The following is a 25,092-nucleotide window of genomic DNA, read 5'->3' as shown; positions in this document are numbered from 1 at the left end:
CCTACTCTGGGCACACAGATAGATTCATATCCTTATATTGTGGCTCCTAAAACTGCCCCCAGCACTCGAGGTGAGGAGCAGAGCAGGACAATCCCCTCCCTTGCCTGGCTGCAGATGCTGTGCCTGATGCCCCCCAGGACATGGGTTGGCCCTCCTGTTTTCTCCTCCTGGGGCACTGCTGATTTGAGTACAATTTGCAATCAGCTGGGACCTCTAGGTCTCTTTCTGCAGGGCTGCTATCCAACTTCTCACTCCCTAAATTTCACAGGTAATCAGGACTGTCCTGTCCCAGGTGGTGAATGTGGCTCTTGCCCTTGTTAAACTTCATGCAGCTGGTCATTGGCTCCCAGCTCAGAGTCTGTTCAGATCTCTCTGCAGGATTTCTCTGCTCTTGAGAGAATCCACAGCTCCTCTCAATTTAGTATCATCAGCGAACTCACTCAATGGACATTTGACTTGTCTTTCTCCATCCAAGAGCACTGGCCCTGAAATTGAGCCCTGTGGAGTCCCACTGGAGACCAGCTGCCAGCCTGAGGTAACACCATTCACTATGCTTAATCATTTGTTTAATCTGATTTTTTTTTAATTGATTAAACTTTACTTGTGAACTAAGGAGTCTTTTGAGTTTTTTGTAAGTGCTATTTCTGTGAAAGGTTTAATTCACATTTCTAAGTGATGAGTAACTGATTTTCCATATAATACTTGGCATTGTGTTGAATGTTTGCATTTGAACTTTTGTGATGCATGCTTTCAGTTGATGTAAGTAAAATATAATATCGAAGTCCCTTAACTTAAGGAAGAAACATGGCTTTTATTCTTGCTTGCTTTACAAGTATGTATTTTGGATTAGTTTTATGTCATGTAAAAAAAAATGTCCCTGATCTCCTAGTCAGCCTCAGTGGGGCTCTGGAAAGCTGTAGGAAGAGCAGAGGGGGAAGGAAACATATTGTGATGGAGGAATTTAATTTGTTGCCTTCAGAGCTCCTGAAAACAGAAGTTACTCCTAGCACTTTTTAATATTGCAAATACCCTTAAAAATTAAAAAGAAGGTGGAAATTGAAAGAGTATGGAAATGTAGTGCTGTCTGCTGAGACTGAAGTGGTTACTGCTGTAACCTCACTTGGGAGAGTTGGCAGCTTTGAGTGGCAATGTGAGCAGTAAAGGTGAAAATCAGCAACAAAACCACTATTGATATGAAAGGAGGTAATGCCAGGTATCAGAGAAGGACCAAATCCTTGTCACCCTCTTGTCTGCAAGACTTTCAGTTTTGATAAGGATAAAGTTTTACCTTAATATTTTTTACTGTCAGGAAGGTTGTACTGGGTGTGGCTGGGATGGAGTTAAATGTTCTTCATAGAGGCTGGTGCAGTGTTGCTTTGCTTCAGGTTTTTCCTGGAAACATGGTGATAACACTGGGATGTTTTAGGTATTGCTGAGCAGAGCTTACCCAGAGTCAAGGCCTTTTCTGCCTCTCAGCCCACAGCACCAGTGAGGAGGGTGGGAGTGCACAACATGCTGGGAGGGAACACAGCCAGAACAGCTGATCCCAACTGACCACAGGATAGGGCATCATGCCTGGCATATAAAACTAGGGATGGGGGTGAGGAGTTTGCCCGGGCTGTTCAAGGACAGGCTGGGTATTGGCTAGTGCTGAGCTAGTGAGTTTTTTGGTATCACTTCAAGGCTTTCTGTTTGGAGTTTGTTTTTATCTATTAAATGCTCTTCAGCTCAGCCCATGAGTTTTCTTATTTTTCTCTCCCCCATCCCACTGGGGGGTAGTGAGTAGGGAGCTGTGTCATGCTTAGGTGCCTACTGGGATATATGCTCCACTAGGAATATGGGTACTACTTCCAGTAACACTAACCACACTTTAGAGCTTTTGTGACTGTATCTGAGTCTTGTGCTGGTCACTGACACTATAACCCATACCATTCTCAAGGTGGAGGAATCAATTAGAAATAGTTCTCATAACAAGTTGTCAAAGATAGTAAGATATTGTGTATGTCAAGCTGAAAAAAATAGTCATATAGTCATCTTTAAACATTTTTAAAAAAAGAAAGTATTAAGAAGCAGTTAATCTGGGAGAACTGTAATATTCCATAATGTACTACAGTTTGGGAGAGTACATCTGCTGCATCTCAGGAGATGGTGTGGCATCAGAAGAATTACTTGGGGAGACATTTCTCCATGTCTCCAACACGTGGCACAGTATTTTGTTTCTGAGGATCCAAACAGAAATCCAGCTGAGACTGGAAGGTCCTAATCATCCTTGGAGCATCCTGGGCTGGGGGCCCGTAAGCCCTGCCAGTGTGGGGCTGTAGCATACTTGAGCCCAGCAGGCACATGGCTGCTAGGAAAGCTGCCTGTACCCCGCAGCAGCCAGATGGAAGCACCCCACGGGCACCCAGGCAAGGCTTTGATCAGCTTCCATCCCCACAAGACCTGTGTGTGCTGGGAAAATGACCTATGTGGTGAGTACCACTTCTGGTCACTTTACCCTGAAAAATAGAAGCAATTAACTGCTAGTCTGAGTACCCTTAGCAATAGCCTAATTTTCTTGGATGTCCATGTTCATTCCCTCCCTTACTTCTAGCTGCTTTTGTTTCCATACTTCTCTATCCTCAAGAAGGGCAAGCTTAGTAAATGCTAAAGCCATTGGCTTTCTGACCACCTGAAGAAAGGAAATGAATGAAATAATAGATGCTTCTTACAAAAAAAAGCCTGTGAAATGGAACTATCTTCATTAGTGGATATCACTGTTAAGAAATTCCTGCCCTTTATTTAAAACAGTGGAAGAAGTTTATTATAACTTTAAATAGTTCCTGCTCCCTATCTGGACTTCAAGGCAACTACTGTGATTACCTCCTACTTTATAGTTTTGTCCAGCTTGCCTTCTAGAACCACTCAGTATCTCTCTTCCTTTAGGTAAGCAAACTTCAGAAATTATTTTTGGGGAAGGAGGGGGAACAATAATAAAAAAATCACGTCCACAGGAGTTGCATACTGGTTGTAATGATATATTCCAAGCTTGTGTGGTTTTTACATTTATATAGTTTACATTTTGCTTGACCCATAAATAATACTTGCAAGATTAAGAGGGCCATAGAGAGTATTTACATAGCCCCACCATGCATATAGAGCTTTTAATACCTAGTAGACAAAATTAAGCTGTTTTGCACTGAACATTTTTCAACTTAAACCCCCTGACTAAAATACAAGCAATATTTCATCCATAACACTGCTGGTAAACCCCTAACAAATCTAGTTTGATATTGTAACAAACTTCATCAAATTCAGGGATATAAAAATATTCAGATTTTAAAATTTTAACTGTACAATATGTACATTAGTATTTGCACTGTTAAATTATGAATACATTTAAGCCTATGAAATACTACATTATAAATATCAACTTTTTTTGACTTAGAATTGCAGCTAATACATTTTAAAACCTGGATAATGCATGTGAAAAGACACAATTCTGGAGCCTAATCCTTTAAGCCCATATGAAAATACTTTAGTTACGTAAGTGGATCCATTGACTTAAATGGGGTTACATGCCTGAGCAAAGGACTCCAGCAGTGGTACCTCTCTCACTGCTGAGGGGTGGGGAGCATGGCAGAAAAAACATCACCACTCATTGGCAGCTAAGTCCAATTTCCAGAAGCTGAATTAATATTTTCCTTTAAACAGGCATGAAAAAAACCCCAAACCAAAACCAGCCATCTCACACTTTCTCAAAAAATTGTAGAGGAAAAACCATGAAAGTTAAATGTACAAAACATTCACTGCTGCTTTAGGATACATCAAGGCTTCAAGCATTTCAGCTCCCACATTATGATTTTTGCTTTCTCAAGGAGCATTTTACACATAAAAAGAATCCAGTTTTTGTATGGAAACTTGAATAAGGAAGAGTGAGCTTTATCAATGAAGAAAGGGCACAGTATAGAGCCTTCTTTTTCTTGGCAGTAAGAGGAGGAAGTCAAAGTGCACGCCGTGTGTCTATAGCTACAGCACAGGACTGACATTTTTATTTATTCATCTTTGTCAAATCCTCTCTCTCAGATAATTCAATGTAGGTGAATAGTGAGCATAAAATAAAATGTCTACAAAACCTCTGTATTAAGAACTGCAGTAACAGTATTTTGACAGCTGAAACACAGTATGTAAACCTAGTAGTATCTGAGCAGATCATTTGGCATGGTGACATTTCTTTCTGAATGTTACTTTTACAATGTAAACTCTGGCACGGTTATCATTTACAGTGGCAAAGCATTATGAACTTCAGCAACTTGCCTAAGTACAATTATTAATATAAAAAAGATGTGGTTCAAACTGTAGCTACAGAATTGACTGGTCCTCCCAATTAAGAAATACTAGTAATTAATTAAGATATAATACAATTTTTTCCTTTGTGTCCCCTCTTCTTCTTTGATTTGGTTGTCCTTTGTCCAAACTGAGAACTGGATAATGCAGTAGTTGGACCAGAAAGATCATCTGTATAGTATGGATATCTCAATGACCGTGGCTGTGGAATTGGCTGTCCTAGAAAATATCCTTCCTCTTCAGAATCAGATGATGAGGATGAAGTTGAACACCAGGAGTCATCTTCCTCCCCATACAATCCAAAGAACTTATCAGCCAGCTGATTCCGCAGTGCATAGTCAGACCTGGTATGGGCATATTGTCCATACAGCTCTGCATTTTGGATATAGGCCCGAAGCTCACGTGAGCTTCTGTTCTGAATAAATTTTTCATGATCCTGAGGGGAGTAATAACGAAATCTCTCTCTTGGAGAGCATCTTCTTTCTGTGGCCAAATTAAGTGCATTATCTGAACGAGACTTCCTACTTCTTCTGCGGTGGTGAGAGGGCCGACTTCCACGCTCTTCGAAATGGTAAACACGCCTACGAGTCCTTTCACTCATGGGAGGCTGGCGTATCTCGAGGTTCTCATAACTTCCATTATCAATAACATCATCTGAGAACTTCACTTGTTGTGGTCTAGACTGGGATTTAGATCGTCTCAGTACAGGCACATGCGCTGGCTTTTCCTCTGGCAGCACTTTTTCCTGACACAACTCTGAGCTCAGGCTCTTCAAGGACTCGGTGCTCCGATGGAGCATTGAAGAATTCAGAGTTCCCATGTTGCTCATCTTCTCACAGTCCTCCACCTCCAGTTCTTGGAAAGTTTGCAAAGAGTAGAGAGATGGCCGTGGCTTGCCTTCTCCATCCATTGAAGCCCCTGTGGTGGGAATGGAGAAAGAAGGAAAAAGAAAATGAGAGGAGAACCAAAGAGACAAGTATTATAACAAAATATGAAACATCTCTTGTCACCAAGTGGTTTTTTTTCAACTATTACCAAAACCACTTCCTTCATAATAGAATAAGCTTTGTTTTGACTTAAAACATTTAACTGTTAACTCTGATGACTAAAGAATTAGCTGTTGTGAGGACATCAAGATTAGAAGTTCATGGGTTGAAAATTTTGAAATATACATACAGGTATGCCTTTTAATAAAAAAGGATTACTTAAAATTATTCTGCAGTCTATGCTTGCCATTCTTAAGGCTAAAATATGTCACATTTCTAGTGTTGCCAAATTCTCGTTCCAGCTGTTGCGACAGGGAAGCCAAGCTTACTGCCTTGCAAAGAAGGATCCTTACCCTCAAAAAATCATCAAAAGCATCCCATGCCCTTGATGGTCCCAGGTGCAACACCTCCCGTGTCTCCTCCTCCTCCCGTGCCCCCTGAGCCAAGCTCCCCTCCTCAGTTCCCTCATTGCTGCTTGACAAATGCAGCCAGCAGGTGGCTGGGCCTCAGCTAGACGAGCAGCTGCCCTAATTCGGGTTACAGGAGGAAAGGAAAGGAGATGATGACTGGACAATATTTTCAAATGGGTCTTAACTGCCAGGTTTGGGCTTTTTGTACAAAAATAGGAGAGGAAGGTTAGCACACACTCTACCCCTTTGGGGGATAAAGTCATGTTTGACAAGGAGGTTCGTAAAAGTGCACTATCAGTTTCCCTTTAGTAAGTGGGGAAAAAGAAATCTCACAAACCTAATTGCCTAAGGCTAAGAAGTTTACCATCCTTTCAGATTTTCTACATGTTTTTACAAGCAAATCAGGAAGTTATCTAAAATGTTTTGTAGATTATCTTTAGTATCATCCTAATATATAAGGCAACTTCTTATACATAAGGTATAGAAAAATAGTAACTTGCTTAAAGCAGTGGTTTGTATATAATAAATGTGTAGTTGAAGACTGTTATTCTGTTTAACATTATTGCTTAAAGCAAGAAAAAGATAATTCAAAAGGAAAGGAGAAGAATCTAATAGGATTTTAAGTAGCAGAACCATGTCCTGTAAAAGATTATGGGCTTGATAAAAGCTGCTGCCTACTTTACATGCATCTCTTGATACGAAAGCTTTTTAGAAATCACTAAAATGAAAAATTTTCCTTCAAAACACTCCAGCAAATACTTTTGTTGACCTCTCCATCAAAACCATTAACTGATTTCCCCATTACCTGTTATGTTAGACAAAGCCAAGGAATCCATTGAGTCTCGAACACTTTGTTCTTGCTGTTTCAGGTCAGACAAACATTCCAGTGAACCTCCATACCATGGTGCTTGGTCATGTTTGTATCCTGAGGCCCCGTGTTCCATGTCTAGCTCCTGGATTTTCCTGCTGCTGGCAGGGCCTGGATGGCTGCCATATGCAGAGTCTCCCAACCCATCTTGTGACTGGGCCCAGTACATGTCTGATTGATACTTCTTACTTGCTAGGCTTGGATTATTTTTTTTCAAGTCCAACTTGCTCTTGACCATGCTATCAGAAATCCAGTGTTCACCTGATCTAATGTCTACTTCAGTGGGTTGCTGGAAGAGGCTTTTATCACCAAACTTCAGAAGAAGTTGGGTCATGTAGTCTTCGTGTTCAGCCCATTCTTCAGGGTCTTCAGGCATGTCTTGCTCTACTCTTCCTTTCCAGAAGTCTTCATTAACAAAGCCTGCCTCATCCCTTGAAAGGCTTAAATCATCCAGCTTACGAGACAGAGTATCATCAGCATTGTCTGAAAGGCCAGGAAATTTGTAATTGAGGGCTGGTGACAGGAGCAGAGACTGGCGGCACTGGTCGGCGGACCGGCTGCTCTTTCCCATGCGGACGCTCCTCCGGGAATCCCTGGATCGAGCCGACTGAAACGCAGAATCAGAAGAGTCGGAGGCGTGAACGTCCTCTCCCAGGCTGCAGGTTTTTGAACAGTAAATCTGCCCTTGCTTTGGCAAGAAAGGGCAGCCAAGCAAAGAGGTCTTGCACTGAGCACAAGAAAAGCAAGTTTCTGTGGCGTGCCAGTGCTGTCCATCATAGGTCATCTGAGCATGGTCAACACCTGGAAAGAGAGAAAATGCAATGCTCTGGGTCTCTCTAAAAATTTACTTCCAGAATTCATACTTCTGGAATGTGAAATAATTTCATAAATTGGCTTTCCCTTAATTTGTAAGTTTAATGCTTAAAAAGGACACACTTACCAATGTGTTCCCCACAGGTCTCACAGTACTCTGCATAGAGCGATTCAAAACAGTTACAGCAGAAGGGGCGCCCATCCTTCATGATGTACCTCTGTCCACCCAGGATTGTTTCACACTCGAGGCAACAGAAGTGTTTCATGTGCCAGTGGCGACCTTCAGCTTCTGTGCACTCATCAGCAAAAATTATCTTTTCAGAGATAAAAAGGATACTTTTAGTTAAGTGGCCAAAACCTCACCTTGGGAGTTAGAGCATGTAAATTATCTTAACTCTGCAGTTCACACACAAAATTTATTTTCATTTTGCTCCCTTTTGAATACAAAGATAGAAGCAACAATCGCCCATAACAAAAATAAAAAGAAAGAAAGACAGTACATTCTACAGCCAAAAAAAAAAGGAACCCCAGAACTAAACCATTAAAGAAGCTTCTATAAGGATAATATATTGTAATATTTGAGAATGTTTAATTCTAAACAGGTGTTTGCTTTCTAAATACCATCTTATTGCTTGTAATATTTTCAGTTTGACAAGAAATTAAATATCCCTCAGCATTCAAACACATCTATGCAGCAGAGTCCTGACTTCTCAAGTGACTGCATCTGGAGTTAGGAATTTCTGAAGTGATGCAGTTTGTAAACTGAACGACGGGAATGTAGCTTGGCTGTAAAATGTGAATTCTTTACCTCATCGCAGGCTGAACATCGAGGTTTGAGCAGTTCAGCGTGGTGTCTGCCACAGTGAATTTTTCCATCTTGGTAGAAGTAGATAAGGTCAACAAGAAGCTCATTGCATGTGAAGCACACGAAACAGGAGGGATGCCAGCACACACCAGGCCCAGCTCTTGAGGCAAAAACTGCAACTTCACCACCATTGACTTTTGTACCACACTAGGAACAAATCCAGAAAGTGAACATACTTGCCATCCAAAACTACTAGCTTCTTGCACATAAACTAAGGTAAAATACAAAAACCAATATGAGATTTTATTCCAAAATTCTGATAAGAGGAAAAAAATATTATCAATTTTGGTCTAGATGAAATGCATCTCAATGAACCTTCTGTGAATATAAGTTTATTTTATACAAAGTAACGTTTTAAAGCTTATGTCTGCTTTTACTTTAATATGAGTCAGCATTAGGGGGTTTTTTGAGTAGGAAATATATCAAAGACTCAGTTCATTTCCAGTAGTATCAAAGGTTACATTTTGCTTAAGCAAGCACTACCTTTCTTTCTTCTTCCATGCAGTTTCAAAAGTAATCTTTTGTTGTTGTTGTTTTCAGACACAGACAGAGGTAAGTTTAAATTTTAATACTGCGATACTGTAGTTTGACATTATTCAGCCCTGTAGGTAGCCCAGTATGTTACCTGCTCACAAACAGCATGCATCACTGCTCTGGAGAGCAGTTTGATGGTGCCTCGTCCCAGTGCCTCCTTTTTGCGCTGCGAACTGAACATCTGCAGCTCCTTCTTTTCCTCCTCACTTAGCGACTGGCAGTACCTCACCTTCCAGTGAAAACACAGGAGAGCTTACATTAGAGACTGAGATTCTAATGGAACAGATGAGTAAGTGCATATACGCAAGGAATTCATCAGGCATGCTGCCAATTATAATTAAACTTCTCCTGCTTGCCTTCTCTACCATCTTAATATTTAGGTAATATGACATAACACAAAATTAAAATGGAGAGGTATTTTTTTTTCATTACAGGAAAAAACCCACCACGCAAAACTGAGGAGTTGTTTAGGCAAGAGAAACATTTTTAGAAGCTAGCCCAAAGTCTGCAGCTAACCTCAAATAACGGAATGAACCTAAATCAGCCATAATATTGTCCTTTAGATTTATGGTTAAGTGCCCACGACTAAGTGTTGCAGTATACACAAGACCTTAAGTACTGACACCCCCGCCCCTTTCCTTACAAAGAGCTTGTTTGTTATTTCCACTTCTACTCCAAATTACACTGCATAACTGAGATGCAAACCTTTTACTATCACAAAGCATCCTTTTTGCACGCCACAATGCAATTCCAGGAATTTGTAGGTTCCTGGTAATTGGTGGGTGGCTGCAAACACTATAAAACCAACTTGTGTTAAGTTTATTGCAGTGACACCAGCCTCCCTAACAAGCAAAGGCAGTGTCCTTCCAGACAGCTCTTATCTGCACACAAGCCAAGCGGACAGCTGAACAATGGACTCAGTGTACACACCGTGCTGCTTTATAGCTCAGATGCCACTGCAGGCCATGGTTTAGGCTTGTAATAAATGCACAGGCAGGTAATTCTCCACGGAAAAGCTGCCAGGGAGACCCATGCCCTGACAGTTCCTGCTAAATTCTGTATTTACCTCGTTATCGTGGGGTGGCAGCTGATAGAGAAGTTGTTTAATCCGGTGTTTCTCTCCAGGGCTGTTAACATAAGGGACCTTCTCCTCTGGCAAGCAGGCAAAATACAGCTGGACCTGACCAGGAGAAATGCAGAGTTCAGACCCAGGGACACACAGGTCCCAAGCACTGCCAGTGTCCTTTGGCCACTGTTTTATCTCAGGTCTCATTTACTAAGGAAGGAGAGGTCACGCTGCATTAGACTGTGACAGGGTTTGTGCTGAAAATACAAGACCCAGATGAACCAGCTCAGCAAACCTGAAGTCTCTGATAAAACTAGCACCCAGCTGCTGAATTGCTTTTCTGGAATGCAATTTGCAGTGACAATTAGGGGGGTATCATAAATTATGCACATTTAATGTTCTCATTATTCCCACCCCCTTCAGGGCTGGTCAACAACTCCATGGAAATTCTAAGTTTCCCTCTGCAATTTACCACACAAGGCACCAAGCTTTCCAGAAAACAGCCACTATATAAACAAATTTAATTTGCTCTCTGCATTTTACACATTGTTGAGACAAAAGCTGTTTTGTAGTCTCCTGCTGATCAGGTTCACCCAAAGCATCAGCTTTCATTGCTTCCATGTGGGCTTTGGTAAGAAGGTGGAAACATCCTTCCCTTGGGAGGAGGTTGGATCCAGCCACATTTCAATCAGATGCAAATTAACCAGGAAACTTTCACTGGATTAATGTTTTTGTATCAGTCTTCACTCCTTTTTTTTTTTCTTTTTTCAGAAGAATATTATGACAGGAAAGCTGTAATGAACACTATGACAAAGCCCAATGGCAAAAAATATTTTTGTGGAACAGCTACAGATTTATTGTTTTTCCTATGCAGTTTCCAGCTTGTCACGAGGCCTGGGGCTGTAAGAGCTGACTATTGGCAAAAATATTACTTGCCATACAGATTTAAATAATGCTCAGGTCAACAGCTTATTACTGTGCAAGACAGATGAAAAAAAAGGCATTAATCAGTCACTTAAGTCAGGAAGCAATCAGAATTACGAGAGACAGGTAGTACAAAACATGACTTGCTCTTCATTTAACCAAAATTTAAACAACTGAAGTCTACTATATGCCCACTTGCTACTGACTATATTTCAAGATGCTCCAAGAGAAGATAACATGCAGCAAAAAGTGAAGCTTTAAAAATAGCTTATGCCCTTTTCTCAAGTTTATTGCACTGTTCTCAAAATAAGTAATCCTTCTGGGAGAAAAGTCCTCCCATCTTTGGTGAGTTTGGGCTAGCTGGGATTATGAGGATATTTTAGGGCAATTAATTGTTCTGGCAGAATGTTAGCTCACTGTTTGCCTTAAGGTCTGATTCATCAGGATCCTTACAGATGCTTAAGTAAGTGATAAAAAGAGTTGCCCTAAAAATAGCCTGTTATTTGCAATTCCTGCTGACTTGTTACTTTATTCATTATTAAGAAAATCTCTGCATTGCAAAAAAGAGACATCTTCTGCACTTTTTTAAACTATGGACTGTATAAGCTTGCCAGGATTGCTCTGCCTCCTTTAGCAGATGTTGCAAAGCCACCCTGGCCATTTAACACTGGAATCTTGAGTTCTGAATATTACTGAGCACACAGCTTCAGCACAGTTGCAATATCATCAATACCATGAATGAATGCCATGATCCGTTCATTCTGGTCTCCCACAGCAACTTGGTCATCAATACTTTCACTGATATTCCCATTGCCATGTGATGTTGCACAAAAAGAGGGGATTGAAAAGGGGGGAAAGCACAGCCCAACCAAGCCACAAGTGTCAACTCCAGACACCATGCATGAGGAATCCTGGCATGAACAAATGGCAGCCATACAACTATTTAAACAAGCGTAAAATACATTATTACCTGTCACAGTGACTGAACACTTTCATTTATATGCGCTGTCGTACCATCCATATTCTACATGTCAAATGCCTAATTATTTAAAGAGTCATACAAGTGCAGTGGAATACTTGGCCAGGGAGCATAATGTCATGAGGTATGCCATGAGCTTTAATTTAACCTAATAACTTTCAGAAAGAAAGCAAACTTCTGTGCTGCTTTTACTCGGCAATACATACCTCTGCAGCATATACTTTTTGAAAAACCTTGACTGGGAACTTTTTTGGAACATAAAACTCCTCAGGGCTGAGAACTTTAAGCTCCCTACACACAGCCCCATTGGACAGGAAACAAAAAAAGAAGTGAAAAGTTCTACATGAATTAAAGTTTTATGCATTATAAGAATTTAATTAAGACTTATAGAGGCAGCATATCACTCCCTCAGACAGTCCTTACGAGGCTTATTTTTAAAATGCAGAAACATGGTTGGTACCTGCTCTGGTCTGAGACCTGGGGGGACCCAGGCATATTCCTCCAAGGCGCAGCCAGAGTCATCATCAGAGGTTGAGCTTCGCTGACACCCAAAAATGAGGTTATTGGCTTTGGGCTCCATCTCCAATGGCAAAACTGTGAAGTGTGAAATATTTCAGCTGCAGCTCATCAAGCAGTGATCTGGAGAAAAAGATTAATAGAGCTTTAATAGATTTGAACAATAAACAACTAATTATCAGTGTAAATGAACTTACAACAGTTTAGTATTCCTTGTGTTGCCCAGAACAATAAATTAGCAATGCTTCATTACAACTTCCTACAAGCAATTCAAAAGTGCTCAAAAAAGTTATGAAAATAAAACTATTGAAGAAAAAAAATCCCAGAAACCGAGGCACAAATTACCAATTTTGGGAACCACGATGTATTTCAGTATTAACACTTATCACCTTTTACAGTTCTGCTTGTTTCACATCACAGGATATATACATAATTAGGTAAATCTAGCAAAGACTCATTGAGCAGGTACTAACAACAGGAATGACACAAGCTCTTCCTGAAGTCATTACAACCACTAACCTAGTAAAACAAAAGACATGACAACCACTTGTCAAAAACTAAAGAAGTTATTGGGGAAAGATGGTTGTGCAAGTAGCATCCTGCTGTTCACAAGGCAGGCACAGAGCATCTGCTGGATGAGAACTTTGGTAGAGCTGTATGGGAGCGGAAGGGCGTTAGTCTTGTTAAATATCTGAAATCCAATTATGCCAGATTAGTCTCTGTAAAATACATCATGATTGTTCTGTCAATTTAAAACCCTACAGGGAGATGATTTTGTTGATTCATGAAGCCTGCAAAGCTTAATATCAGTGGGATTGTTTTGAGTCACAGCTGGCAAAGAAGGCTCTCACCAAGATCCGCAGCAGTCTGCAGTAAAAAGCTTAACAAGATATATGTCTTGTATTAATTCTAGCAGAAGTTATTAGGAAATTCAGATGAGGCGTATTAATGAAATACAGATAACCAAAAGCACAGAGGATTTGTCCTAACACAGCAAATATCCTGACCTCTTGGGGCAGGGACAAGCTTGCTCTTACAGTGCCACGTTATGAGTGAGCTGTGCCTTCCCTGTTTTAGGACATTCTTTCACCTGCTCATTTAAACCCACATCCAGTTTTGTCAGTGCTCCATCCAAGCTGTAGAAAATTTTGATCTCCTTGACATAAACCTTGCTGGTGGGTCTAATGAGAAGAGCAATCTAAAAACTTCTGGTGGGTCCTATATTACATTGCCAGTCTCATCACCATTGTTTTAGAGAAAATAAGTGGCTCCTAGATCACAGGTGAAAGATTTAAGACTGCTGACCCCAATATTCTGCTGGTTACTCAACAGGAGTTTCTCCTTCAAGTGTGAGGCATTGGTTAGTGCCAGGTTCTGCCAACTCAGCGCATAAACCCAAACTCACTCCATAAAAAGTGGGCATATGCATCCAAAAGCTACAAATCCAGAGAAATTATAATATCCAGTATATAGTCTTATCTAGCTCTAATTTCAATATGTCCATACATTCCCACAGCCCATAAAAAGAGATGGGATTATTTAACTCTTCCACTGGGCTAGTGCTCCAAAAAATTAAGTTGTTTAACTTTACTTCAAAAACTTCTGTTTTAAAAACATACCTACTATTTTTGGTGCACTGCTAAGATGCCAACACACTTCATAGCTGTACTGTAGTAGAAGATTAACTTAATATTTGAAGGGGCAAGCAAACCTGCCAACTTTCCCTCTGAGAATGGGCTATTTCTGGAAAGCTGGTGAGCTGTCAGGCACATGTCTGAAATCCTACTCAAGTTGAACAACTAAAGGTTAGCACAACAGCTTCTGAGCTTAACATCACCATGTTACAGTTATTCTCAAGGAAGGTAAGTACAATCAAACTCAATCCTTAAAGCTCAATCCTATATATGTAAAACAGAAAGACAGGTTTCCTGGTACATACTGCATCCCCTGAATTAGTTGCTCTGAGAAATGAGTAAGACAAGGAATACAGAACTTTCCCCTTCCCACTTACTGGTGGAAGTTAAGTCATGCATCAGCTATGTTTTTGTTACTGCTTGAATAAAACTGGGGTGTGAGGAAGGAGGGATAGAGGAATAATGTGATGCAGTTAGAAAATCACTCTAGGAAAAAAAGGCAATAATGTTCACTGTTGCTGATGGATAGGGATGCTCACTTTGACAGCTTGTGTCACACATCATCTACATCCAAGTAATTCTTAAATATAAAGTCACTAGGAATATCATTGAGAAGCTGAATTCCTTCCAAGATGACCTGAGCAGCAGAGGAACTATTTTACCATTTCCTTTTAGAAAGGGGCAGATGCCTGGTTTGCAATAATGGGTCACTCACTGACACCTCAGCTAGTATTTCCAGTTCTTAGGGCATTGCAAGAACTTGGTCAAATGGTTCCTTTTCAAGAACTGACTCCTGCCCAATATCCCAGGAATAAAAGGAGTCAGTAGGTTAAACATCCTTGACAATATTTCATTAGGCAGCAGGACCTCAACCACATCCCACAGAAAGCAGATTTGAAACAATTTAAGCAAAGAGAGCTCAGCTCTGGCAGTGCCTGGGCACCTGAGCAGAGTGTACTCCTGCCTTGTCCTCACAATACCAACACTCCAAGCACACCAAGTAACTGAGTAATTGCTTCATGCTGATTGTTCAAAACCCTCTCTCCACAAGATCAAAGATTAACTTCTTCAACTTCTCTTGAAAGACAAGGAAACAACACAAAATCTGAATGCATGATGACTTATTAACTTTTCTGAGTATTTTGAACACTAAGACTACATATTACTCCCACAAAGCAGCACTGGACAAGGTCAGGATCTTAGGCACAGCAAAGGTACAGAAGTGTAGGAGTGTTCCTAATTCCTAAGGAAGGCAAGGCGCTGGTAAGAGAGAGACAAGGCTGCTTTTCTGCAGAGACTGCTCTGCCTGGCTTCCTCTGACACGTCCCTTTCAGAAAGCACACACACCAGCTCCAACAAGAGGAAACCACAGACCCACAGGTCCGGTTTCCAGTCACACAGGGTAGTGTGAAAGTTTGTCTGATAGAGAATAAAAGAAAAATACATCTCCCATCCAAATGTAAAATGCAACTTTAGGGTTCTCCTCAGGGTTCTCAGGTCAGGGTTCTCCTCCCCAGATAAGGTAATTAGAAATGTTCAAAGCAAGGTCCACAAACCTCAAGGAATCTTAAGATAGCTCAAAGGACATAATTCACTTCAAAAAAAAAAAAAGTTCTCATAGGATGAATGTGAAGCTGGCTATAAAATGATTGACAACACACCACATATAAACAGAGCCACATCATAAATACTGTGGGGTTGCTGAGAAGGTTTCTAACGCAGCCTGTCTTAACAGCAGGCTATCTGAAGAAGTATTTTAGCAATTGCTTGTTTAGGAGTTCTTCTTCCTCTACTGTTCAAGTGTAATTTGGTTCGCATTTTAAAACGACAGGGTTCTTCCTCCCTGCCCCCCAGCCTCACTCATCCTTCAAAGTGATCTGTTTAAAATGATTACATCCTAAGGAGGATTCAAATGAATATAAACAACAGCTGAAAAAATAAGTGCTTTCCAAGGGATGACTAGAAAGGTGGTCTTTCTACTCCTGCCATGACACCTACAAAACACAGCAAGGATGTGTTGTTTTGCTTTGCTTGCCTAAAGACCATGGAACATTTTGAGGTTTCAGCTCTGTTCAAATACTGCCTCTCAAAAAAGGCTTTATAGCCTACAAGGAGGTTTTTCACTGGCAGGTTGACAACTATGAATAACATAATTGAGTTACACAGCCTAAATTTGATTTGAAAAGAAAGGCAATTATTGTGTTTTTTCCACTGATGAATTAAAACAGTCATACGACAAATTCCTTAGAGGCAAAGACAAACTACGCTCCTAATTACCAAGCTATGGGTACACAAAATATTGGGATATCAAACTCAGAACAAAGCTGTTGCTGAAGCCTATATGAAGGTTATCCCCCCCCGCTAGGATTTCCAGCTCACTGATTATGCTCCCCCTGACCAGATAGAAGAGGTCACGATTTGTAAGCAAAGTTAGACAAACATCTCCTTGCCCACCCCCTGCTGTTTTACTCTGTCCTGCAGGGCAAATTGTTTTAACAACTTTTTTGTTAGAAGGCTTGTTAACAAGGCTATAGGGGATACAAGATGCATATCACATGCATCCATTCACAATGAAGCCTCAACGACTCGAGATTAGCACGGGCAGCCCATTCACCTGCTTGTTTAATCTCTGGTGCAAGATAACTACATTAGAAGAGGAAGGGCACAATACAACAACAATAAACCACCATAAAGTAACTATTAATAATTCAAAGCCCGTTTCCAATGTGTATTATGCACATGATCAGGAAGTCCCATTCCCTAGCTACAGCACAAATAACATACCCACGGTGAGCTCTGTAGCTCTCCGTGTGGGAAATCCGGACCCAGAACTGATAAGGAGAATCTGCATCAGCACCAGCACACAGCTGCTGGGTCCTTCTGAGTAATGAGCTACCCAGAGCGGTCGGGAAGGAATAGAGCCAGTCTACTTGCTCATTCAAAAGATCTCTAGATGGACCCTAGAAGAACTGTTCTCCTTTTTTTTAGCCAGTATACAAGGAGCAACAGAGGAGTTAGCTGCCTCCCCCCTCTAGCATCCTAGCGCCAAGACCACTTTTCCAAGTGGAAGTGAGACGATCCTTCTCACGGTATTTTCTTTAGACGAGCCACACTGCACAGGCAGGCTACCTGTATTTAGCAAAAGGAGGAAGCCCCGTGACAAAGCATCGCCCCATGCCAACACATCTGATTTGGCCGTGTTATCCTTGGCTCTGCACATCGCCGATGGAAACTCAAGCACACACTGCAGCGAGGCAAGACCCAAACCTCCAGCCGAGAAAGAGGTATTCTCACGGATGCTCCCCCCCGCCTCTCTCCTTAAGAGGGTGTACAGATTTAGAAAGACGGAAATCTTGCCTTTTACAGTCTCCCATTGATTTTTAAAATTCTATTTTAAACAGCAGCCAGACTTTACTCCAATGTACACATATACTCAGGTTTCACCCCATCACCTGTTGGCTGTCGAACAACACCCTTCTTTGTTAGGGCTCACAGCCCTCATTTGAGACAAGTTTCCAGAGAAAACACTTGAAGAAAGCATTCAATAAGTCACAAGACAGGAATTGTAAAAAAATAGAAAAGTAAAAAAATTCTGCGCCCAAGCCCCGCACACGCTGACAGCCCCGCGCCCCCGCGGCATCTCGGAGAGCCGGGACGGAGCCTTCCTCGGCAGGCAGAGACCCCTGAAGGGCAGGTTTTCCATCCCGAGCAAGTTTCTGAAGGTGGCTCAGGAGCACCCCCAGTCCCCGGGTCCCCACGCTCGGGAGCCGGATGCGCAAAGGCACCGGCAGCTCCGGCACCCCCGGGGCAGCTGCCGCCCGGGAGAGCGGACAAAAGTCACCGCAATTACCTCGGAGCGGCACCCAAGCAGCGGCCAGGCAGCGGCGGAGCCGGCGCAGAAGAGGCGATGCCGGCTGCAGCCCCGACCCCGCGCCGCGGCAGCTCCTCCCGAGCCGCACACCCGGGCGGCTCCTCAGCGGTCCCGCCGGGGCAAGGGGCGGCGGGGGCTGCTCCTGCCCTGTCCCTGCCGGGCGGCGCCGCCGCTTCCTTTCCCGTCCCGCCTGCTGGGAGCGCAGCGGGAGCGATCCCAGCGCCGCCCCGTCCCGTCCCCTCCCGCGGGCGGGGGCAGCCGGGGCCGGCCGGAGCGGCCTCCCCGCGCTCCTCCCGAACCGGCACCGGAGCGGCAGCTCCCGCCGCGCCCCGCGCCCCTCACCGCTCCTCCGTCAGGCGGCGGGAGGAATCGCTCCCGCCAGCGCTCTTCCTTCAAAGCGCTGCCCAAGGCGGGGGAAGGAGCGTGGGAAGGGGGAGCGTCTCCTGCCACCGCCCCCGAGGCAGGAAGGGTCGCCGTCCCGGCCGCATACCCACCCAGGGGACCGAGCGCCTGCAGAAGCGATAAATTCTGCGCTCAGGACACGACGGACACACGGTTTGGCTACAGCGCTTTTGTTCGTGTTTACGCCCGAAATAGATTTCCCACCCCGCCCTGGACGCGCTCCGGCCGCCCCGGGCTGACCCGACCCGGCCACGGCCGCCCCGCGCACACAGACGGGAAGGACTCGGTTCAGGACGGGAAAACATTTGTTCTAGGTCTCTGTACATGAATAATAAAAATATATTAAAAATAATAAACCCTATCTGAAGCCGAGGATCGCAGAGAGCAGCCGTCCATCACTCCCTCCCCTGGCACAATTCCAAGTGGGAAAGAGGCGTCCGAGCCCCAGCTTACGCACAGAAAATAGCACCGGGGCATTTTCTAAGAGGCTGCCAGCCCCCGCTTTTACCACTTCCCCCAAGCCCGTAGGCATAAAAAGCCCCGAGAGGCGGGTGCTCCGGCTTCAAAGGCAGGCGGACGGCTTCCCCCCGGCACTGCCAATGTAACCGTGAACACCGCGGTCAAATTTCCTCTTCCCTCCCGCTCTTTGTCTCCCTGGGGAAGTCATTATCAAAGGGAATTTATTCGCGCTGCATCTCGGGGTCAGAGCGGCGGCACACACGCCCCGACGCGAGGGGCAGCCCGGCCCAGCCCCGCAGCCCGGCCGAGCTCCCCGCCGAGCTCCCGCAGCCGGGGGCGGCTCATCTGCCCGGGACGGCGAGGGGACACTTCTCAGACACTTATCGCTTCCCCAGGAACCGGATTTGCATGGGTTTAAATTCACTTGTGTAAATTTGAATGGCTTTGCCCGCAGCGCGCTGAGGGAAGCCGGTGCTGACGGGCACAGGAGGTGCTCAGAGCAGCGTCCCTGTCCTCAGCATTGTCACTGTCACCCCCTCCCCGCGGGCTGCCCCCGACTCTCGGCTGGGCACTCGCCAGGCTCATGCCGAGCCGGGAGGGCCCCCACAGCTCCTGCCGGGCTGACTCCCCACGGCTGGGCCCAGGGCCCGGGACCGAGGCCGGGCTATGTGACCCGAGGGGCACGGCCCATCCCGGGCTGACGGCGCTCCAGGCAGGCGATTCCCAGCAGTGCCCAGGGACACGACCATTGCACCTGTACCCAGGGTAAATGCACAGGGCTCCGCGCAGCTCCAGCCACACGGAATCAAAGCCGCAGTCTGTGCCTCCTGCGGCAGGAAAAAACCTGCCGAACTCCAGCAAACTAACCAGCTCCCATCCTTCCACACCCCATTTCACTTCCATAAGCAGTTTCGCTGGTTGTACTACCTCCATTCTTAAACAGCTTAGTCGTTTTGAGGTCAAAACTGGCGTATCACTTGGATGAACTAGAGATTTTGTCAGAGCTTTTGTCTGTGCTGGCTTTACTAGATCCAGACTGTTCCTATTCTGTTTGTTGGACTGAGCAGACCCCATCTGGCGGCCAGCTGAACATCTGCCAGCCCCATTCATCATTAATCAAAAATGGAAATGTCAGGAATAATGTTTATTCTCCCTCACTACATGACTGAATAAATACCAACAATTTGCATATATTGTCTACTCCTTTTCCACAAGTGCCTGGCATTTTCTCAGCAGCTCCCTACACTGAGGGGAGCTCAACACCTCTGCACAGCAAATTGCAAAAATGAGAATCTCCTTTGGGAACTTCTGCAACACAACCAGCTCAATGGCTGCAGGTAAGTTTGCAAAGTTTCACGACCAAGAGTCTACCAAAAGTCTACAAAAGGACATTTTCACTTACTTTGCTGGAAAATCAAGTTGTTCCCCATTTTGCTAACGCTTTCCTTGACACTGAAGTGTCGGAGGGTGTACAGAGATAGTTGGCTACATGGCTCTTTTTTTTGTCCTGTACTTCTGTGACTTGAGCACAGAAATTACTGTATTGTTCTGGACAATGCACTTATACATTACTAGGCCAAAAACAACCATTGTGATCTTCTAGTCTGAACTAATGTGGTCATAAGATTTTCCTACATTTCCTGTCTGCATGAACAAAACATTTTATCTTTATTTAAAAGTACCAGCAAAGAAAATCTCACTACAACTTCTGCTAAATCCATCTAAAGCCCTTTTAAATTCTTTCAGGTAGTCAATTATTTTACAGTACTTTATTTTTCTTCTTTTTCCTCTTTTTTAAATCTCAGATTGCTGTGTTTCTGTGCTCAAACATCTAGTATCCAAGTCTATGGTATCCTTGAACGTTAGGCTAAAGAAACAGCTATCATAACTCCCCTTAGGCATTTGCAAATTGTGAAAGTCATTCCTCAACTGCCTCCTTTGATTTCAGCTGCTTCCACAAGAACAAATGTGTTGCTATGATTTCTTCTTTATTTTCACACAACAAATATGACAGCATACGTACTCGTTATGTGAAGTGCAAACTATGCCACAGAAGTTGCCTTAAAAAATAATAAAAGCTAAAAAGACAGGCACAAACTGACTCGCCCTTTCCAACACGTTCCACATTCTTGACTGCATCTGGGTAGAGCTGATCCTTCAAACAACCAAATGCTTCTAGGGACCTGCAATGGATATGGAACATTTGCCCTAAGGTATTAGCACAAATTTAGTCTAGGTAACAACTTTGTTGTACTACTGACCGGGTCAGGGATATTGTCTGGCCTGTAAGAAATTTGCTGAGTTGTCCGTGTGGTTTCCCAGTTTCAAATTAGCAAGATCAGGGAACATCCCCTCAGATGACACTGGTAATTGCTACCTTTGTTGGCAGTCACAGAAGAGAGACCAAGCAGCAGAAAACAAATTAACCTCTTGTGCTTCAGAGGCAGCTTCTCCAGGTAGAACAGTGGCACAACACCCACCTCTCAAGCCTGATTGGTTCTGTGGATAAACAGATGAGTTCACCATCTACAACATCACCCTCTAATGATCACCACCTCCATCCCAAGACTTTAATTAAGTATCATCTCATGTGTTCATTTAAAGCAAAAAGTTACAATTCAGCTATGAAAGGTGAATGTGTGCAGCAAGGTGAATGGAAACCAGAACAAAACAACAAAAAAAAATCTCAGCAATAATTGTTTCAGAGAAATCAATAAGAAAACTCCCTAAAATAAGCCAGGTTTTGTATTTTCAAATAAAGCAGGAAAGCTTTTCCACATATCTGACACCACAGGAGTCCGTGGAGCAGGAATTACAACTGCTCCCCAAGCAGTGGTTATGCACAAATCAAAGCAATGTCTGACACAGGTAGGTATGCTCTTCAGGAATTTTAGGGATGATGACTTGACCATGTATGGTGCTGCCTGAAGGCATAGCACAGGGAGCTCTTTTACAGCATTTACAGCACCAAGGTCCTTCCCAGTGGCCCTGGCTCTATGCCCCAAGGGAGCAAAGAGACCAGAATAAGGGAAGCAGTTTCATCATGATCTGAGATGATCCACTGGAATCCACCAGAAGAATACTGGTCTTATTCCCTAGACTTGGCAGTGTTAGCACAGGTTAAAACCATGACTGATTCCTGTGAGGCTGGACTGTTATGGAGATGGAATTGCCAGCCTTTCTCCCTCTCTCTTCTGGAATAATTGGCTGTTTACACACACTTGCTTAGCTGGTGTATAAAAATGGCCTGACCTCCAAGAGCACTTTACTTTGTTTGCCTTGGTGTACTCAGAAACCCCCATGGACATCCACCTCTAGATACCTAAACATCTTGTCAAACCCAGCCCTAGGTTTCCTATCCAGGTTATCAGTGTGGAAGTGTCTTCATAGATGGGAACAGTTTGCACAATTTTATCACTATCTACAGTCACTGCAGATCTCAGTGGCCTGGCAAAGGCCACCCCTTTCTGTGCCACTCCATGCCTATAGCCATATGTGAAACATCTCCCTGTTCAACTTCTCCCTTCTTTACCCCCCAAACTGGGGAGTTTGGCACCAAGAGCAGATCACTGTGAGCTGCTAGGAGCAGAGGCAAAGCAGGGATGTCACCAATACATTGAGGCCTCTGAACCGTGCCCCTGACTGGCGTCTTCCTTATTTTCTTTTTTGAGGTTGCAGAGAAAGGGCGTGGATGCAACATCTCATGACTTCTCAAGCCTCCAAAGTCTGACTCTTTGCTAATCTTTAATGTTTAAAAATAACATTTAGATAACATTTAAAATCTAGAGAAAAGCACCTCTGTAGGAGACATACATGTAAAACACAAGAGATGATATGCAGTAAAGAGATACAGGGATTAAAATGAGGCGTGCATGTGAAATGCAACAAGTTAAAAATATAAGAATAAGATGACTTCTGCCCAGCAAGGGTTTGTGATTGTATGATGGTGCTTGGTTTCCACTCTTATCTTTGCTGCATTCCCTGTCATCCTAACAGCCTGCCCTCTCTTCGCCTGCCCCAGTAAGTCAATACACCAAATGAAAATATTAACATCAGGTAACAGATCAGGAGACAATCAAGTGGCACTAAACTAATATTAATAATAGCTCGTTTTTATTTCCACCTGCCAGTGGTACATAGATCTGCTGAGCATCAAGCAATCAGGTACCAAGATGGGAAACAGTGCCTACTGCTTGCTTTGGAGAGCTACACCAGCTATAAATGGCCTGAGGACTGGCTGGCATAAGCTGCTGTGTGCTGGGAATGCTTGACTAAGAGAGGTTTATTTTATTTCCTTTCCTTAATGCTCTCAGAGTTGAAGACCAACACATCTAAAACCACGATCCTACTTTGCTTCAGCAGCAAAGAATTAAAATTTCATTAAAATGCCCTTCCTTGTCAGATCGGGCTAGGACTTGCTCCTGAACCAACAGGTCTGTTGCTGTATCTGGAAACTCTTAACCCCACAGGCTCCTCTGAAGACAGCAATCTTGATTTTATCATAATTGGCTCCACGCAGCCCACAGTCACACAGGGCACAAGTAAACACCCAGGTGCCCACAGCTCCAGTGCAACCACAGCTGTGGGGTGCCAGTGGGGCTCCCCTGCCTCACCAGCACCCCTGGACAGTCAGTGCCCCATTCCCAGGCTGCAGGGGCACAGCAAAGGGCATTGCAACAACAACAGCGTGCCTGCAGTGCTCTGCCAGCAGCAGGGGCTGACGCAGGTGGAATCATCACCTGGGCTTTTAATAACACCCAGCACAAACACTATTATGCAATGGGAAGGTGTTGCAGAGCTAATGCACTGCTTGCTTATTGAGGGAATTTCAGTCAAGAATTGTGCCAAAGCCTGTGTGGATGGTGAATGATGTCATCTTCTCTGTGTCAAGCTCTGCTCCCAGGCCTAGCCTCCAAAGAAGTCCTCACAATTTATCTAAATTGGTTTGAAAATTTATTTAGATTAAAAAAGGAAATGGCATGAACTCTGTGGATTTTCTACTGCGGTCAACATTCATACATGCAGACAAAGGGACATTTAACTCAGGAGCTGGCACCTATGTAAAGAAGCTAATAATATTGTAATAGGAATAATAATAATAATAATAATAGCAACAACAACAACAACAAATAATTCAAACAAATATTGGAGCTAGTATTTGAAAACAAATTAAAAACCCTTTGTGACTGCAGTTTTGTGGTGTGAGGGATGCTCCAATTACACTCAGTCTTCCCTGTCGCTGGCAATGCTTTTCACTAGCCTGAACTTAGGAAAAAACCACAAGTGATTGACTTTAGTGAAGGCAAAATTTGACATGGAGGATTACCACTGCTCCTGCAGGATTATATCCAGAGGAAACAAAACGGAGTTTAAAGGCAAAGAGGAGATATGCAAAGGTTTGTGATACCCTTCTCTTGCTTAAAATCTGCAAGAGGGAAATCCAGCAACCTGTGACATATGTACCCTCTACAGTTCTACACTGCCATTTTCCACAAGCTATATGCACAGCACACCACAAATACAAGGGAGAGGACAACACTCAGATTAACTATTAGTTTATTTTTACCAAACTAGTGTCACAGGTCAACCTCGAGGCAGACAATGATGCAAGAAGAATGCAAAAATGTCAGGTGGGTAATGAGATGCATTACACTTTTACTAACTTTCCTTAGGACAGCAGCTGCAAGAGACACTACCTGATTTATGAGCTGCCAAGACTGAAGACCATGAAATTCTACCAAAAGGCAACACCAAAATATAAGTATTTCAGTATTTTGCATAGAAAGATCAATGGCTAAATAATTGTCTGAGCCAGGTGAGGCTGGGAACATTCAGAATCACTTCTTGCTCAGCAAAAAAAATTGGGCAGGCTCCTAGATCACCAGAGCTTACTGCTCTTCTATCCAGCCTGCCACTACGGTTACTGTAGTTTCATTTGTCTGATGTTTCTTTTCCTCACACTTAAGAAGGCTTGGAATGGGCCAGGCAGCATCCAAATGACACTCTGACTCCAGAACTGACACACAGTTTTGCAGAGTGTTGCCTTAAAATTGCTGCCTTAAAATAGAAATGATACTCATATGTCCCCCTTCCTCTTATTCTCTGTAACTCTGAAATTAAAAAAAAAAAAAAAAAAAAAAAAAAAAAAAAAAAGGGAAGGAAAAAAAAATAGAATAGAAGAAAAAGTCATCCACCTAACTGAAGTTCCTTCAATGACAGCCATGAAGGTTTCATTCCTATGCCTTTCTTAAATGCACTAGGAAACTTCATATGCTGGCATTTTGGTAAAAAAAAAAATCCAATCTCTTTTTTCCCAATGGAAGCACTGTAATGTAGCCCACTAACCCAAAATGGACAACAAACCATCCCCCATTTACATGCCTGGACAAATAAAAGTCAGTGTTAAGGGGCTTTTACTCTTAGTACAAACTTCACCCCA

General features: G+C 43.3%; 1 protein-coding gene across 2 annotated transcripts in view; it reads right to left on the bottom strand.

The window, feature by feature from the left end:
- Nucleotides 1–2,992: 2,992 nt before the first annotated feature.
- The window catches only part of PRICKLE1 (prickle planar cell polarity protein 1), a 66,072-nt gene continuing 43,972 nt past the window's right edge, over nt 2,993–25,092 (bottom strand). The window contains exons 1-8 of one of the 2 annotated variants that reach the window (XM_064702579.1): nt 17,772–18,039; nt 12,232–12,410; nt 9,869–9,982; nt 8,894–9,031; nt 8,212–8,415; nt 7,531–7,717; nt 6,528–7,391; nt 2,993–5,244 (exon numbers count right to left, since the gene is read on the bottom strand). In XM_064702579.1, the coding sequence (XP_064558649.1) occupies nt 4,388–5,244; nt 6,528–7,391; nt 7,531–7,717; nt 8,212–8,415; nt 8,894–9,031; nt 9,869–9,982; nt 12,232–12,351 (2,484 nt within the window). In that variant the 5' untranslated portion in view covers nt 12,352–12,410; nt 17,772–18,039 and the 3' untranslated portion in view covers nt 2,993–4,387. Of the gene's footprint in view, nt 5,245–6,527; nt 7,392–7,530; nt 7,718–8,211; nt 8,416–8,893; nt 9,032–9,868; nt 9,983–12,231; nt 12,411–17,771; nt 18,040–25,092 lie in introns of those variants that run through there. The other variant, XM_064702578.1, reaches the window with a different exon arrangement.

This window comes from Zonotrichia leucophrys, chromosome 1A (genome assembly GCF_028769735.1).
Source record: "Zonotrichia leucophrys gambelii isolate GWCS_2022_RI chromosome 1A, RI_Zleu_2.0, whole genome shotgun sequence".
Taxonomy (NCBI): domain Eukaryota; kingdom Metazoa; phylum Chordata; class Aves; order Passeriformes; family Passerellidae; genus Zonotrichia; species Zonotrichia leucophrys.
This window is presented reverse-complemented; position numbering and strand designations above follow the sequence as displayed.